At 48.4% G+C, this 17,802-nt stretch overlaps 1 protein-coding gene across 3 annotated transcripts; it reads left to right on the top strand.

Annotated features, from left to right (window-relative positions):
* The first annotated feature begins 469 nt into the window (after nucleotides 1-469).
* LOC119099471 (uncharacterized) lies at nucleotides 470-7,030 on the top strand. 3 transcript variants are annotated; one of them, XM_037222627.1, is made up of 4 exons: nucleotides 470-599; nucleotides 1,580-1,636; nucleotides 5,182-5,359; nucleotides 6,230-7,030. In XM_037222627.1, the coding sequence occupies exons 2-4, from the start codon at nucleotides 1,592-1,594 to the stop codon at nucleotides 6,292-6,294; spliced, it is 288 nt and encodes a 95-aa protein (XP_037078522.1). In that variant the 5' UTR covers nucleotides 470-599; nucleotides 1,580-1,591; the 3' UTR covers nucleotides 6,295-7,030. The 3 variants fall into 3 exon arrangements, with proteins under 3 accessions (XP_037078522.1, XP_037078523.1, XP_037078521.1); XM_037222628.1 differs by lacking the exon at nucleotides 470-599 and adding an exon at nucleotides 641-782; XM_037222626.1 differs by lacking the exons at nucleotides 470-599; nucleotides 1,580-1,636 and adding an exon at nucleotides 2,028-2,798.
* The last annotated feature ends 10,772 nt before the right edge of the window (nucleotides 7,031-17,802 follow it).

Raw genomic sequence — 17,802 nt, 5'->3', positions numbered from 1 at the left:
GTCACAGCAAACAAAGTACCTGATAGCCTATCGGGCGGGCGTCGCGGTGCTACGCGGCCCCGGGCTCCCGCCGGAAAGTGACGACCTGGGAGTACGCGGGCTGATCCCGCTCTGTGGACCAGGGCAGGGGGGGGGGGGGAGGCCAGGCCTAACAGAGCACAGTGGACGAGGGATGAGGGAGGCCAGACCTGACAGAGCTCAGTCGTGGGAGTTGGCGCCGCCAGTGTTCCACGCTGCATCAGACATCTTGAGGCATCGGCATGGCTTCACCAGTGCAGCAGTAGCAGCGCCACCACCTCCGCGTCACTACCCCCGCACAGCCGTATCTGCAGGAATGCAGCCATGGCAGTCGCGAGCAGGCCGTTTGTCCGACCAGCGGGAGGGGGTGTTCAAAAGGTGCGCAGATACGTCGCTATCGGCCGCACTATCGGCTATGGCTCAGCCCGTGGTGCTGATACGGTGCCGTGTCGCCGCTATTGCCAGACGGGCAGCAGAACTGTGCGACGACAAAGGAAGTGGCCGCTCGCGAAGAAGGTCGCTTTGTCAGCACTTGCCGGTCGCGCAACAGACGCCGCCGATCCGTCTGAAGCCAGTGTCTCGTGAGTGGCAGCGAGACATCGCTGCGGGTCGGTGCGGCTCGTGAGCGTGGAGGGTGGAGAGAGCGGGATCCGCGTCCTGCCCTGCCCTGCCCGACGGCTGAGCATTAGACCCGACCCCGTGAAGACGGGCGTGGTGTTTTGCACCAAATTATCCGACAGCGGCGCCGTGCAGAATAGAATCGAGTAATTGCTGGGAAATAGCGCCCTTGTCTGGTGTGTCCGCATCTGCTGACCGTTACTGTTCGATATTGTCTGGCTACCGAGGCGTGTGCTTGAATGTTCAAACGGGCTGGATGATGGACTCGGTTGGCTTAGCGCCGCACGCGTCACATCCCGTATTTTTTTCCTTGGAATCGTTATGATTCGAACCGAGAACCTCTTGACGGCGAGTCCAGTGTTCCACCAACTGGGCCAACCGGAAATGACGCTACCCAGGTGTTAGAACTTGATGACATTTGTGACAGTCCTGATGTTGCATAGTCCACAGATCCTTCCGATCTTTTCTGACAAACCTTTGCTGCATGATTTTGGTACCGTTATTGTCGGTTGTTTCTTTGGATTTGGCTTCCCAGCTTGTTAATCATGTCTTTTGGGCTTCCGGTCTATAAAGCCTTTCGGGAAGCCGTTCCTGTAGTACGCCTCTTAGGTAGTTTAGTTCTCTCTTACTAGTTGTGTCAAAATCGCTGATGACATTTCCTCGGTCCTGCAATGCCTTATGCCGAACATCATTCACTCCTTCTGAAGACTTCATCACCTGACAACGGCCGGAGGGTTAACTGTTCATTGTGTATATACCAGCGCATCAGACGAGGACGATAGTACAAACAGTTGTCCATTCGTATCAATGCCTCTCTCAAAATGCCCGTAAAACCACTGAGCCGAATGCCTTGATTTCTCCTTGTTTAGCGCCTTACACGAATGTCCAGTGACGCTTTATTACAGTCTGACCTGTCAAACTCTAACTGCGTTGTACTTTACAGATCACAAGGAAAATGAAGCGCAGCGGCTATGAGGAGGATTTCGAAGCGCTGTCCTCGGTAAGCCGACGCTATTGCGCCGTTGATGAACTGGATCTACGAAATAAGTTATTTTTACGGCAACTTTAAAGATTCATTGTTGACCGGAGAGCACGGGTGTCCGACCAGGACCCTACTTCACAATGCAATGGGATCCTTAGGATTGAACCATATTGATTAATCATGCACAGCTGATAGACTGTAATCATAATCACTTCATTCTAGCATGCTTCAGCACCGGATTTGATGGTAATATCAACAGTGTAGATAGATTCGTCGTCGCCTCGAAGTCTATGGCATTTGTCATTCACAAAACCTCTGGTAAATGGACGGATCGTAAGCATCAACTTCACGTGAAAAACCAAACATTTGTGGCATTGGTCTGTCACTTGGTGATGCATGCAAGGAATTTGCATACGTATATGCCAATGCGTTAGAATGGTTGGATCTGTCGTGTGCAAAACAGGTTAATAGAAATTGAATTTTTGGCCCTGGGCCAGTCTATCGAGTGTCTTCATAATGGCCACGCAGTTAGCTAAACCATACCTGCGCGCTGCAGTCGTTATTCTTGCGACACTAGAGTGTGGAGTCGCTGTCAAGCAGGTCTTGCACTAAGCGATCACGGCTACTAATCATCGCAAAACTAAAGGCGATACGAACGGTCTGTGATCTTTGAATGCAACATGCATGGCATGCAAGAATGAATAAAAGAAGACAAACCCGCACGAATGATCACAAAACCTAAGCTAAATGATCAGGTTTTTTCGTCTGTTGGTTCAGTCTTGAAAAGTGGGAGAAAACGTACCCTGGACGTTAAATCACGATGAGTAATTTTACGTCCATCTCGTCACGCTGTAAGTGGTGAAAGTGTGTAGAGTTTGCTTCAAGATCTTATGATGCGTCTCAGATTGAACGTCTGCGAGTCACGCATGATCAGAAACGCCACCCTCGCAAGAGTGACATCAGACAAGCCTTGGTAACTCAATGTGACTTTTGACGGAAGCCTTTTTATGCCAACATTGGAGCAAAATTGTTCAGGTATTTCCATTGAATGTGAAGATTGAAGCTGTCAAACAGGTGAAACATGCCTCACTTCCATTTGAAATTTCGACTGCATCGAGTGATGGCAAATGTCTACGCCTCGCTGCGCCTGAAGGTGGTGTGGATTATCCTGACTACTGCGGTATGCTTCATCCTTCCCTCCCCCCCCCCCCCCCCCCCGGACAGAGCCCGTGATGTTTGTCTGTGCCATATCTCTAAAATTGAACGGGTGAATATTGCAATCAGAAGGGATTTGGCCTAGTTCCAGTGAAGACAGTAGTAATAGCCCTATTCCTCGGAGAAAAACCAGGAGAATCGAGATATAGTTGAGTTGATATTTCGGCAACATGCCTTTATCGAAACAATTGCAGAAGTGAATTCAAAATTGACCATCAATGATCCTACTTGATTTTTCAGTTTTTTTTAAAGCGGCAAGCCACTGCTTTTACAGGACACCAACATTCATCAGATTAAACTATAGCGTTCTCGAGCCGGCAGGACTACAGGCGAGGTCATACGCGTGGGTTTTCAAAGTAGGACTGCACTTTAAGATGGCCGAGCATGGGTGGAGCCGTAAGTGCTTTAAGAGGTGGATACTAAGAGTACAGTTTGTCACAGCAAACCATGTGTGGACACCACATAAACAAAGAGCGATTGCCAGCCATTACCACGATACCGTGCCTATCTAAGAATTATAAGACTCGAATATACGTGCACTTGCAAACGAATTCAAGTAAATGGGCATCACGCATCACGCTTCATTCAAACATCCAAGCGAGGTGAAGTAAACAGGCATCACACATCGCGCATCAATTGCACATGGTGTGCAAGTGTGATGTGATTGCGCATCAATTGCACATCAACTGCACGTGACTTCAATTGAGCAGGCATCGCACATCACGCGTCGGGCATCACTTACACGTTTAAACGATTTTAAGTTAGGAAACATCACGCATAAAGCGCATATCATGCTTGCGTAATCAGTCATAATGAGCCCTGTATGAAAAGTTTGGTCGCCTATTATGCGAATGTGATGCCTTTTATGCGAACGTGATATGTGCTTTTATGTGTGATGTGTGCTAGCTTAAAATCGTTTATATGCGTAAGTGGTGCCTGACGCGTGATGTGCGATGCCTGCTTAATTGAAATCGCTTGCGATTGAAATCGTATACTTGGTGTGCGATGTGTGATGCCTGTTTACTACAACTCGCTTGCATGTTTGAATGGGGCGTGATGCGTGATGCCTATTCACTTGAATTGGTTTGCATGTACGCGTGTGTTCGCGTAATCTAATTCTTAGATAGACACTGTATCGTGGTAATGGTTGGCAATTACTCTTTGCTTAGTTCCCTCAATGGTGTGTCCCGTGAAAACTGTGGCATGCTGTTTAAAAAAAAAATCGAGTAGGATCATCGGCGGGCAATTTTGAATTCACTTCTGCTGTTGTTTCGATAAAGGCATGTCGCCGAAGTATCAACCCAACTATATCTCGATTATCCTGGCTTTTCTGCGAGGAATAAGGCTATTACTACCGTCTTATCTGCGTGAATAATGTTCCTCGATAATGCACTGAACAGCCAACGTAGTTCTAGCGAACGACTAAGGTACCAGAACCGGAAGTTGCGAGAAGGGTACAAGAGCAGTTAGGGTACCATGACTATTCTGACACGCCTGCAAATATATGACCACTGTGCTGAACTACGTGGGTCGGGGGCGGACGCGTCGCAGAGTTGCATTGCACGTTCAAATTTTTCCAAAATAGTTGACCAGAAGATTGAATCCAACCTTCCCACTGAGGTTTTGATCCTACCATCTCTTACTGTAGTGTGTGAGTTAGAGCGTGCGTAAAGAACATCATCATTGCTTTCATTAGCATTTATTGCAAGGAATGGGACTGTTTATTCTGACAAGTTGTACGCCGGTGGGCAAGCTATGTTCTGCAAACCTGATTACTATGTTGTTAACTTGCACACGTTTGTATCATGGAATAACACCCATCGGTTGTCATTACCACCATTACATCTCGTATACTTTGACATGTTCCCAAAGGAGGTGTTGAAAAAGTGGCGAGGAAATTTTTCCGATGAAATTACTGTAAGACCTGACTCTTTTCCGGGAAAAAATTATCACCTAATTTGTGGCCAGCCTTGTGTCCGCGTTCGATTGACGCCATGACCCGGCCGCATCAACCGTTTGGACCAACCCAGCTGGCCCTATGACCTGGTCTGGCTGACTTTGTGTCTCGGTCCAACTGACCTTGTGACCAGGTTTGGCCGACCGCGTGACCCGGCCCGACTCACTTTGTGACTCGATCTGGCTGACTTTGTGTCTCGGTCCAACTGACCTTGTGACCAGGTTTGGCTGACCGTGTGACCCGGTCCGACTCACTTTGTGACTCGGCCTGGCTGACCCCGTGACCCGGTTTGGCTGACCCTGTGATCAGTCCGACTGACCCTGTGGCCCTGTCTGACTGATCCGGTAACTCGGTCTGGCTGCCCCTCTAATGTCCCCTTATCTGCCGTCAGTTCTCGAGGATCGGCGCCGTGCCCATCATCATCTTGACCTACCTGGGCTTCTCCCTGCTCGTGTCTGGCTTTGTGCTGACCGTGCTGGCCTACGCGCCTACCGACAGCTACCTGATGGTTATGATCCAGGACATGGGCGTCGCTGGCTTCGTCGGACCCGTCGCGCTCGTCATCGGGCGTGAGTCTACAGCGGGACGGCGTGTGGTATCGTCCGGACGGCATGTGGTATCGTCCGGACGGCGTGTGGTGTCGCATGGACGGCGTGTGGTGTCGTCCGGACGGCGTGTGGTATCGTCCGGACGGCGTGTGGTGTCGCATGGACGGCGTGTGGTACCATCCGCCGCACGGAGCGAAATTTTCTAGCTGCTTCAGATAAAAAGCAGACGTCGCCACTCGGTCTGGCCGGTGTTTTCTGTCGGTGGCTGCGGTGAACTACGCAGCGAGCGATTAATGAACCCGGTTTATTGGTTCTACAGTTGAATGTATTTTCTGTTCTGAACCATCGCTGCATCATTACGTTTTGGTCGTGGACGGACGCTGCTGCTGAGCCTCGCAATAATAGCCAGCTGGCGAGGACGCTGCCATTTCGTAAGACTGTCAATCCTTCGACATCACGAGGTTTTAGCTGACGTTTTGGTTGGGCCGCTTGTGCTTTATTCGCCCATTTAGTTCACGCTTATTGATTTAGGTTCCTTAGCGTGTTGATCCGAATTTGACATGCATGCACGTTGTGAGCTCATGAGGTTGTGCTGCCTTAGCATTATGCATCTGTCAACTAGTGGAGATAATAAGGAGCGCCCAAGTGGGGTGGTGCGGACGTAAACGCGCAGGCCCTGTGTGGTTTTCACGTCGCCAGAGTTGTGCGCATCTCGCACGATTTGAGAACCACATCTGGCTCACGTTCTTCCTTCGCACTGTCTGACTAGCGCGCGCTAGGATCCCTCCAGCCAGGACATGCTGACTAGCGCGCGCTAGGATCCCTCTAGCCAGGACATGCCAGCCGATGGGCCCACTGACCCCACTGACTATCTTTCTCGGCTCTCCGCAGTGATCATCTTCGTGATCGGCCTCATTTTCTGCTTGTGCGGTAAGCGGGACGACGATGACGAGTAGCGGCCGTTCGGATGAACGCGACGACTACCAGGCCGAGTCCAGGGACGCGCGATCGGGCTCTGTGTGGACGCGCCACCAGCGTCAGACATACCAGCTTCGGGAGCCTGCATAGCCCACCAGACCGCGTCTTAACCCACCACTGGCTTGCCCTGGCTTAGCCGAGGTGGTTGGTGCTGCCAAGACCGCGTCATTGGCGTCGGATTTTCGTACTTGAAGTGTTAATTGTGCGTTTTGTTCTACGTATATGATCATAACTGCGCGGCCCGTAGACGTGTGGCTAGTTCGGGGTGCAGCATGAGATGCGCCTTTCGAAACCATTGTCCGTGCTCCAGTTTCCGTAGCTGACGGTGATGCGCCATAAGAAATGTCTGGGTGCGCCACGACAACGGGACGCTCGCCTGCTGGTCCCCATGGGAGGGATTCAGCATTCACCGCCATATTTAGCTAACTTCAGAATGCAGAGACAGTGTGCCAAGGCCATTAGCTAAGGCACAGCCCAGCGTGCGTGATGAACTCGCACGCGGTGTCCGGTAGGCCGATTGTCACCAGGGAGACTGCGGACGCGGTCGTCAGCGTCGGATGTACGACCGTGTCGGGTGCACCTGGCGAGAGCAGCGCGCCCAAGGCTAAGTTACAAATATATCATTTGAAGTGCGAGCGTGGCATGAACACGGTTGGGGCTGTGTGGAATAAAAGGAAAGGTCTCGTATGGCACCTGGCCTTGACATGCGACTCATTATGCATGATATGCATGTATAGGACCCTCCATATGATCGATTTTCGGTCGTCCGCGTCAATTGCACGTGCAGCAACAAATGAACGAACGACAGCACAGAAGATTGCCTTCTCGTTGCAACACGGCAGATATGATCTCAGCATGAAACATGCATCATACACACGCAAGAGCATACATGATGAATTGTGTGTATACATGTATATGGCAAACATTCGAACTCAACACTCAGGATGCGTTTTCGTTATAACAATCCAGCTGAGATCCGGAGGAGGACAGCAGACAGATTGGGTATAAGATAACAGCAACAATCGCTCCGCGCTCCTTTTCGCCGTGTGACCAAGACCCCATAACGCGGCTCGGCCAGCGCCAACCGTGCTTGGATGCCTGTAAAGCAGCACCCGTGTCTGTATCCAAGCAATGCAAAGGCCGAGCCCCGCTCCAGGCCATAACCGTACAGCCACGGGTAACACTGAAGTACAGCAACGTGTAACACTCGCCTGTATGCATTACGATCGATAGGTCTTCCTCCACAGGGCAGGAAGTAGAATTGCCACCTTGTTAGCCTGAAAATGTCAAGGAACACCTGATGCTTTGGCCAACCCCACAGGTCTGAGGAATCCGTCCACGGGGCCCCGAGACGACTATGGGGCCCCAGAGTGAGCACAGCGCTCTGGCATGACCACGGAGCCCAGCATCAGACGTCCCTTGGATGAGGCCAGGACCCCAAGACAGCCTCAGGGCCCCAGGACAGCCAGACGTCAGTGAGGTAATCCCGGGGCCCCGTGCTATAGATCGCCGAGACAGCCGCGCAGCTTCATAGCGGTTTCACGGTCATGGGGTGACCACAGGCCCCCAAGATGGACAAAAGACCCCATTGCAATCAGAGGGTCTTGAGACTTCTACAATACACGCCTGGACGGCCCGATGGCGGGTCGATGAGCAGACCTAAGCATATTGCTGAAGCCGTTTGCCGTGCGTCCGCCACCCGAAAAATTACTGCTAGCCCGCTTGCTTTTATAGAATGCGATTTCGTTAGGTTTATTTTTGTCGTGCTGCAGGCTGCAGTTTTATTTCAGTTCTTATGTTCCATAACTGAAACTAAAACGGGAAGGCATCGAAACATGGCAGATGCAGTCAGTGGCGGATCCAGGATTTCGTCAGGGGAAGGGGGGGGGGGGGGCACGCAACATTGTGGGACCCCCTGAAGTTTGGGATCCGGTCCAAAAAGAAAAAATCCCCCCACTTGGGCCACAAAATTTTAAGATTCTTGTGTATGCTATCTGTATATGACAACCCATCTTCCTGTGCAGAAAGGACCTTGAAAAAATAAAGAATCCCCCGCAAATGAGATCACAGGAACCCCTAGATTGAGATCAGTGCAGAGGCACCTCCGAGCATCCATTGCCTCAGTGCGTTAACTATATGGGTCCCGCAACAGTGCATAGCCCTCCGAGCAAGCGGAAAAAATCCCGAGACCAATATAAAGTGCCCCTGAGCCGAGAGTGTCCCGGCAGGCGAGCATATGGACACCGGCTCTAGCGTATAGAATATTTCGGGGAAATATGAAAAATCCATGGGGACACCTGATCGACAAGAGTGCCCCGCATGCTACCAGATAGGGCCTCGACAGCAGCGTAGGGCCCTCCAAGTAAAAGGAAATCGATCAAGGGTAATGTGGAAGGCTCTTTAGCAATCGCGCTGACCCCGCAAGTGGACATGTAGATCGCTGGCAACAGCGTAGGGCTTCTAGATAGCTTAATGAGCCCTGAACTTTCGTCAATAACACCCTCTCAGTCAGCAAATAATTACTTCTGTCTGCCCGTCGGTCCTCCACCGCCGCTTGCGACTGTTTGTTCGTCGCCTTGAGGCCAAAAGACGTCCAATGCCATTTGGCCGGCTATGGACCCCTTGTTCGCGGGCACGGCGCACGCCGCCTGATGTTGGCTACAACGACAGACGTCGCTTGGTTTGCGCAGGCTGCATCGCTGAGCATAAAGGTCCTTCTTCCTAATAGTAAGTTTGCAGGCGCGTTTGCAGGCGCGCATACTCAAAACTGTTTGACGTAGCTTCTTCTCCTTCTCTCTTTACTGGTACCCAAGGACAGGTAACCAGGAGTGCTCTTCCCTCTATCCCATAGACGCAAGAAACCGCAAGACCGAAAAGAAATGTGATTGCGTTATTACATGCATTGACGTCAGACCAAGGTCAAAACCAACCTGTTTTATTACTCTAGGGCTTGCTGCATGGGATAGTTTCTGGTGCTTATTTCGTATTTATTGATGGTAGGAACCGCATTATACATTTTCCGTTGACCTGTAAGAGGTAAGAATAGGTCATTCGCCTGAGATGACCCGGGTCGACATTTTGTTTTTAGGAGCATATTGCCTAGCGTAATCTTTGTCCCTTATTGAAATGCAAAACTCAGAGCAGTCTTGTATTAATTTTGTCGTCATAGCCTTCAAAAGGTCAAATAAGGTCACTGACCTTAAGTGAGTTTGTGACCTTTTGCTTGGAGACAGTTATCTAGGTTTTGGGTGCACTTTGAAGACCAACCTAGAATGTGACCTTGTCTGACCTTATGTGACCTGAAGGACATGATCTAAGAACCTTAAAGTTTGACCTAAGTGAGTTCACGTACAGATCAACATACCTTGCAAATTTGGTGTTTCTAGCTTCTAAAAACCTGAGATCTCAGCGGGAAAATTGCCCCCCCCCCTTGCACCTGAGCGAAGGATATCTAGCCGGCCACCCAGGCGCGTGTTAAGCGTGACTTTATTGGATGTTTGAAATGTGATAAATAACTTTCACTTAGCTTAACGAGGACTCACGCAGACGAGTCAATTATAATGCCAAGGCGCTGGATAAAGGGGGAGGGGTCCCATCCGTGTGCGAGACAAGAATGAGTGGGGTGACGTGCGCGCCAGGGTATGAAAATGCTTGGAGAGTGTGACGGGGCGCCCAGTGCGCGGAGTCTGCGTGGGTTGGCTAAGGCCGAGGGGGGGGGGGGGAGCCCCAGGGTTACTATCCATAGGGCCCCTGCCAATGTAATTCGCCAGCTGCGTGGGACCATTGCCAGATGGGCGTATTATCAGTGCGTCCGGTTACGTTTTTGCCCCGTTTAAATATTATCATCAGTGTGGAAGCCAGGCGCCCGAGAGGAGCCAGTGTGAAATTATGCCTTCGAAAGTCTTTTAAAATGAATTGGTTCGGCTACAAAGTTAGACTTGGGAAAAAGGATTCACACATTCAATTTCGAAAAAGTCTCTGAACAGATAAAAAGGCCCAGCAACAAGAGAAAAGGGATTTATGTTTGCTTGTCAAGTTCCAAAACAAAATTCTGGCACCGGTTCGCGGTGCTGTTAATCCTAATCCGATCATATTATAGATAAATGAATTTCGCGGGGAAACATGCTGATTAACTACGTTCTTCACGTACAAATTGACATCTTATAGCCTTGAAGGATGCTTCTTTCAGAAACGTTGCCGTTTTCATCCTCTTACCGGCCACCGCCTAAAATTTACAAGGGGACCGACGCCACGCGCCCTACGGAAACTTAACACGCGCTCGGGTGGGGTTCAAATTGACCCCCCCCCCCTCCGAAGGTTTTTCAGAAGGGTTTCCGAACTGCGCAGCGAAGGCGCGCTAAATTTTGCATAGCTGTAGAAATTAAATAGCAGATCGTTTGACACAAAAAATAGATGTACCTCGTTAGGTCGCTGACCTATGGTAGGTCAAAGTCAGGCCATGGTTTCAGCGAAGGCAATTTCTAGGGAACCGCTCAATCTGATACAACAACGGAGTGTTTGACGAAACCATACATCTCTGAGATGCCTTCTTAGACACCACACATGTTGAAGGAGCAAATAACGCTGGCGTAAGGTCAGGTATGAAGGACAGAGGAGGGTCAAAACCAACCTGATTTATTGCTCTAGGGTTTGCTGTATGGGATGCATTCTGGTGCTCATTTCGAATTTAGTGACAGTAGGAGCCGCATGATACATCTTCCATTCACCTCTTAGAGGTCATAACAGGTCATTGACCTAAGATGACCCGGGACGACATTTTGTTTTAGGAACATAATGTCTAGCGTAATCTTTGTCGCTTATTCAAATGCAGACCTCGGAGCAGTCCTGTATGATTTTGGTCACCATGACCTTCAAAAGGTCAAACAAGGTTACTGACCTCAAATGGACTTGTGACCTCTTGCTTAGAAACAGTTGCCTAGGTTTCGGTGGGCACTTTGGAGACCAACCCGGAATTCGACCTTGTTTGACCTTTTTTGATCTGAAGGCCCCGACATAGGAAATTTAAGCTTTGACCTAAGTGAGTCCACATACTGTTTAAGACGCCCTGTAATTTTGGTGTCTTTAGCTTTCTTTGTTCCCGAGATCTTAGCGGTGTCAAATTGACCCCCACCCGAGTGAAGGGTATCTAGCCGGCCACCCAGGCGCTCCCTGAATGTCTCCCCGCATTGCAGTTGTCTCGGAATGCGTGTTTGATGAAGTGAGCGGGAAATATATTATCAAGGCCAGGCAATGTGCCCGGGCGTATTGGAGAAAAGTGGAAATCCATTTTCTGAAATGATGCGTGAAGAAGTGCTTATGTTCTGTTTTACATTAACTGAAATGCATATAGTTTATCGATGACAATTTCGGAATGTCGGGAAGCTTCATATGCACGCGATAGAACGCCAGGCATATTGGGGGCACTACTCTTGAGAAGACATAAATATATACACCAAACAACACCATACATACACCAAACAGCAGCACAGCATGATAAATTGTGCAAATATTTCACTTTTCAGTTTGCAGGGCAGAAAGAGAGAGAGAGAGAGAGAGAGAGAGAGAGAGAGAGAGAGAGAGAGAGAGAGAGAGAGAGAGAGAGAGAGAGAGAGAGAGAGAGAGAGAGAGAGAGAGGAGAGAGAGAGAGAGAGAGAGAGAGAGAGAGAGAGAGAGAGAGAGAGAGAGAGAGGAGAGAGAGAGAGAGAGAGAGAGAGAGAGAGAGAGAGAGAGAGAGAGAGAGAGAGAGAGAGAGAGAGAGAGAGAGGGAGAGGGAGAAAGAGAGACAGAGAGATGCAATTGTGCCCCCTTAGGTTCACAAAACAAGCACACTTGTACAAAGCTGATGCAGCCTGCCAGTATTCAATATGTCATCCTCAAAAACTGCAACAAAAATGGACTAAATCCGAGAAGTTTTTCGTACCTGTTTTCTTATGGCGACTTCCAAGACTATGCCCCTCCCTTCCCCCCAATCCTTTTCAGAAATCGGCGCCCATGATAGGGAACGCAGATTGTAAGTCGAAATGAAATCATAATGTTACATAGAAATTGTCAGCCTATGTTCGTCTGGAAATGCTCAAGCATTGTCCAGAATTGAGCAACAGAAATATTACCTAAAAATTTTGACTATGTGGGCATAAGAGTATTGGAAAAAAAACCTCGACGCCCGACGTTGCAGTCTCCGTAAGTCGCGTGGCCTTGGTCTGCGGCTATCACCGCAGGGTGGTAAGCGAGCGGGAAAAATGATAACGTCTCTGGAAGAAATACGTTCATGTATAAAGGCAAACGAAACGTGTGCCTAAAACGTATACGTTTTAGGTTGACTATTCGTAGTTTTAGAAGAAAGTCTAAGCATACCTCGAAGGAGTATGCTTCACCTGTACAATTTGCAAATATTTACAGCATAAACGGAAAAGCATTCACAGCATCGCGAACCGGCCTGACTTTGATGGGAGAAATAGAAAGATAAAAGTAAAGTCTCTTTTTTGTTTTGCGGCCGCTGCCTGTCTGTTCAGAGAACAATATCAAAATTGTGCTGATAATGGTCGGTGCATGTCAAGTTTTATTCCCAGCGCAGACGGCTAATAACTAAAGTTCCGATAAGAAGTCGCATCACATCAATGTGACTTGCTGCTGTCTGTAGAAAGTGAACCATTGCTAGAAAAATGCCAAAACACTCAAACAATAGCGCAAAAACGGGCCAGAGTCAATAAGACATACTAATAGTGGAATTTAAGACATCAGCACGCAGAGAACGCAGAAAATATTGAAATAAAGAGGGTGCGAACGTGGAGCTCCAAAGCGTCATTAGCTGAGTCATCTTCTCTTAACGGAAAATGAAGTCACAAACCGCACTTTCCTTGTCCATTTTACCTGTGAAACCATTAGAAGAATCTTTCTTTAATATTAGGATATCTTTAGTTGCCATTTTTGATGACGTTCTGCTTGTACTGACCCTGAGGAAGATTGGGGGAACTCACCGTTGGGGAACGGGCATATTGGACATGGGGATAGGGGGGAGGGGGCAGTGGCCTACCCGGTCGACACCCGTGTTTTTAATTACAGTGGGGAGTCATATATGGCGCATCTAATGGTAAAGGTTTTGTAGCGATCGGTGCGGCAGGTTCTAAGATCTGAGTTGTCTGCTCTTGCATGCAAATTTCTTCTTCGCATTCTTCAGCTGTTTTCCGCAAGGTCAGATCTCGATATTGTCACCCCTTACTTACCGTACTGCACTGAATTGATTGGGGAATGTTTCATGGTGATCAGACGATATGTGTCGGAGAACACGCGTGCCTTCTCCATATGGCGGTCTTTTAGTCCCTGCCGCAACCCGACGCGTAAACCTGTTAAGTCAACACATTTTCAAGAATATTTAGTACAAATTCTTGCTAGGCGGGTGCCCGTGTTTAGTACCGATCTGTACTAAAATCGGCAGAGTTAATACGCATAGATACTAACGCACCCGGTACGCACCCGGAACGCAGCGCACCCGGTAACCGAAGGCTTAACAGAGGAAATGAGGTGGTTTAGAGGTGAACGTCGTGAATTTCTTTTCCTCTCGTGCGAGTAGAAAACCTTCACTAATTTGGGATCCCCAGTCCCATTTGAATGTGAGTTGCTCCTAGGACGTGGCAAGGTCCGTCGGTTGCAAGGCCCCAGAGCAGAGTCGGTTGGTGGTCAGTGGGGAGCATGGGGAGCGGTTAGCAAGCGTACCTGGAGAAACTCTTGCACGTAACTTACAGAAAAGTGTTATCTATCGGCTAAGTATGGTATTGATATAACCTTGGGAAAGACTGGTATCCGGGTGGCGCGGAGAATGGGATGCCAGCCTCGAGATGTAGTGGTTACCATCAGACTTGGGTTGGACCCAAATGTCTTGAGTCAGCGCCGGACTGGGTCAGAGATTGTGGAATCTGCTTCAGCTCGTGACTCAGCTGTTCCGTTTTTCATTTGACTCAGTTCTGACTATGCTTATATTAAATTGCTTGACTCTTGACCCATACAGGTTGCAAAATGAAATATATAAGCTCTGGCTTATATATACATATATATATATATATATATATATATATATATATATATATATATATATGTATATCCTCTAGTTCCGGGCTGAGATTTGGCAAACTTCAGAATGAACAGCGTTGGCTCTTCTGTTTAAAAATTCGCGTCAGAATTCTGCGTTAATGGTGCAAAAAGTTTTATAACTTACGCTGCATGTTTTTCATTTTGACTGAAATAAGATGCAAATTTGCTTAGGGCACACTATTTCTACGTGCTGCCAATTTGAATTCATCCATATGACTCACTGATAAAACTTTGTTGGAAATAATTGGCCCATGACTCAGGTCATGAAATGCATGGCAATTGTGATTCAGGTCATGACCCGAACCGGCATTTTTCCTAATGAGCAGATGCAGCCTATTACTCACCTAAGAATGTTGGACTCATCAGCGGATTCACAATTTGGCTTGAGTTGAACACATGTCTGGGAAACAAGCCTATGTATGTGTGTGAAATCCTGCATTTTAGTAGATGGTTACCTGGACATGGTGATGACATCAGGCAAACTGGCATTATCTTGGCGTGTTTATTATGTTTTTATGTGAGAATATACGTATATATATATATATATATATATATATATATATATATATATATATATATATATAAGTATTACTACCACTACCACTAATACTACTACTGCTACTTTTAATACTAATACTACTTCTACTACTATTAATAGTAGCAGTAGTAGTGTGTGGTAGTGAGCGTCAAGCAGGCAGTCAAGCACAGTCAGTCAACCAGAGCCAGGTGGTCAGTCAGGTAGAGGCAGGCAGTTAGTCGGGTAAAGTAAGGCAATGAGGCAGGTAGAGCCAGGCAGTCTGGCAGGCAGAGCCAGGCAGCCAGGCAGGCAGAACCAGGTAGTCAGGCAGGCAGAGTCAGACAGTCAGGCAGGCAGACCCAGGCAGTCAAGCCGAGCAAGACAGGCAGGCAGAGTCAGGCATTCAGGCGGGCAGAGCCAGGTAGTCAGACAGTCAGGCAGACAGAGCCAGACCGACGGGCACGGCCATACAGTCAGGCAGGCAGTCAGACAGGCAGAGCTATACAGTCAAGCAAGCCGAGTCAGGCAGTCAGGTAGGCAGAATTGGGCAGGCGGGTAGAGCCAGGAAGTCGGGCAGAGCCAGGCAGTCAGGCAGAGTTAGACAGACTCAGGCAGGCGAGCAGATTCAGACGGACAGGCAAAGGCAGGCAGGCAGGCATGGCTAGGCAGTAAAGCAGCCAGACAGTCAGGCATGACTAGGCGGTAAAGCAGTCACGCAGGCAAAGTCAGGCAAGCAGATAGGCTCGAAAGAGAGAGAGAGAGAGAGAGAGAGAGAGAGAGAGAGAGAGAGAGAGAGAAGAGAGAGGAGAGAGAGAAGAGAGAGAGAGAGAGAGAGAGGAGAGAGGAAGAGAGGAGAGAGAGAAGAGAGAGAGAGAGAGAGAGAGAGAGAGAGAGAGAGAGAGGGAGAGAGAAGAGAAGAGAGAGAGAATAGAGGGAGAGAGAGAGAGAGAGAGAGAGAGAGAAGAGAGATATACATTCATATATATATATATATATATATATATATATATATATATATATATATATATATGTATTTCAGTATCACTAATTGCCATTCTTTTTTTGCGGTCAGCGCTTCAAATTTATTTGCGTAAGTCTCCAAGAGCGGGAGAGATTTAAGTCCCCCCAAAAATATGTTGACAACTCTGATACTCTAAGCCTATGATACCGATCAATGCGAAACCTGCACCATTTGATGCCGCTTGATTAATGGCTTATTTTTCTTCAGGACATCTCCAATATTGGCTGTAGACACCGCCATGTTCCGAGCCTATGTGACCGATCGGCACGAAACCTTTATCAAATGATGCGTCATGATCGATAGTCATTGTATTCAGAAGGTAATGTCTTTGGGTTAGGTCAAAAGTCACCAAAATCCCCAAACCTACCAAAAGGTCAGTTTGTAGTTAAGTTTCGCCGAAAGTCTACCCTTTCCAGAAAATGAAGACCTGGAGTCAGAGCAAATGTCGCAAAAAATGCTCAAAATCTCTCAAGTTAGTTTGGAGGCAACCCCACGCTACGAGCTTATGAGTGTGATAGGCAAAAAACATCTACCTACTGAAATCTGTACCATTCAGTGCCGCTTGGTGGATAATCTGGTCAGGTCTATCTTCTCACGTGTTCATCAGACATTATCTCCGCACAAACCCTGACGCTCTCCAGCTATCTTCTGCTCAGTAACTGCACCACTGTGACCATTTGTCTCAAAAACGCACTTCATCCATATACTACACCTCTATTTGAAATCCCTAGGCTCAGACTACCGGCTATCAAACAGACGTAAGGCCGATTTTGCCTATGTTGACGCAGATGAGAGGTCCTTGATCGGATTATGCTTCTAGTCTAGATTGGAACTACCTTCGGCCATCCATGTACACGGGAATTTTTGAGGGGATGGATAGCCAACGAACCAGATGGCAGCGTTTGTGTCCTGGTGCAGGTATCCAGCTAGTGATTATTGCACTGTCCTTTGACCCTTGAATCGCATATCGATATGACTGTTGTGCATTGGTATCGTTCTGATTTATTGTACTGCGTTTGTTCACTTAAGGTCAAGCTAGGTTGAATTGTGACCTTTGTAAACAGATTTGCTTTTTGAAGGTGTTCCTACGTGACGTTGAATGGTCTTAAAGCATTGAAACTTTTCCCATATCGCTGGATGGGTCAGTGGAACAACAGATCTTCCCGCTTTGACCCGGCATGCCATATCGCATGGGTACCGATAGTGTAGGGCTGCGCATCTAGGAAACCAGAGGTGCGGGGTTGATTCTTCGCGGTGCCCACTCTTCCTGCCAGGATGGGAGGCAGGCTACGCTATATAGCCTCAGCATCTGAGTGCGCTGTAAACACTATGTGACGAGAACTACATCACAGGTCACATAGGTCGATTTTCACTATTTTCACTCCTCTGGTAAATCGTCCCGAACCCATACAGCACCATTCTCCGCCTTGTCTTAGCAATCTTCGTTTTTGACATAACAGTAGGCAGCTAGGGGTTCTAATTATATTCATATGACCCGATTGGCCTGCCCAACATTACGTTCACCCATATTCAACCACACCCATCTAATGCGGCGTGACTTGAGGCTTCCGATGCCCTGTTTGCCGTGGCCATATCCTGCTAGTTCCCAACATCTTTCGGGAGGCTCTGAGTCCCCCATTGTTGGCGAAGGTGAAAAATTCGCATAAGGACGAGCTTGTCATGGCTGGGTCTGTCCTTTCCTGTCCTGTCCCGTCTTGAACAGAAGATATAAGCGTGCGCTGGCCAGGACAGGGCGGGTTTTGTGTTATCTGTTTTCTGTTTTTTATTCAGGCCGTCTTGTCTGGTGTTCTCCGCTTTCTGTCCTCTGTACTCAATCCTGGGATCTTTACCCCCCGCCCA

Source organism: Pollicipes pollicipes, unplaced genomic scaffold, assembly GCF_011947565.3.
Source record: "Pollicipes pollicipes isolate AB1234 unplaced genomic scaffold, Ppol_2.1 Scaffold_4740;HRSCAF=5597_pilon_pilon_pilon, whole genome shotgun sequence".
NCBI classification, from domain to species: domain Eukaryota; kingdom Metazoa; phylum Arthropoda; class Thecostraca; order Pollicipedomorpha; family Pollicipedidae; genus Pollicipes; species Pollicipes pollicipes.
Note: the sequence above shows the minus strand (reverse complement) of the source record. Positions and strands in the feature narration are given on the sequence as shown.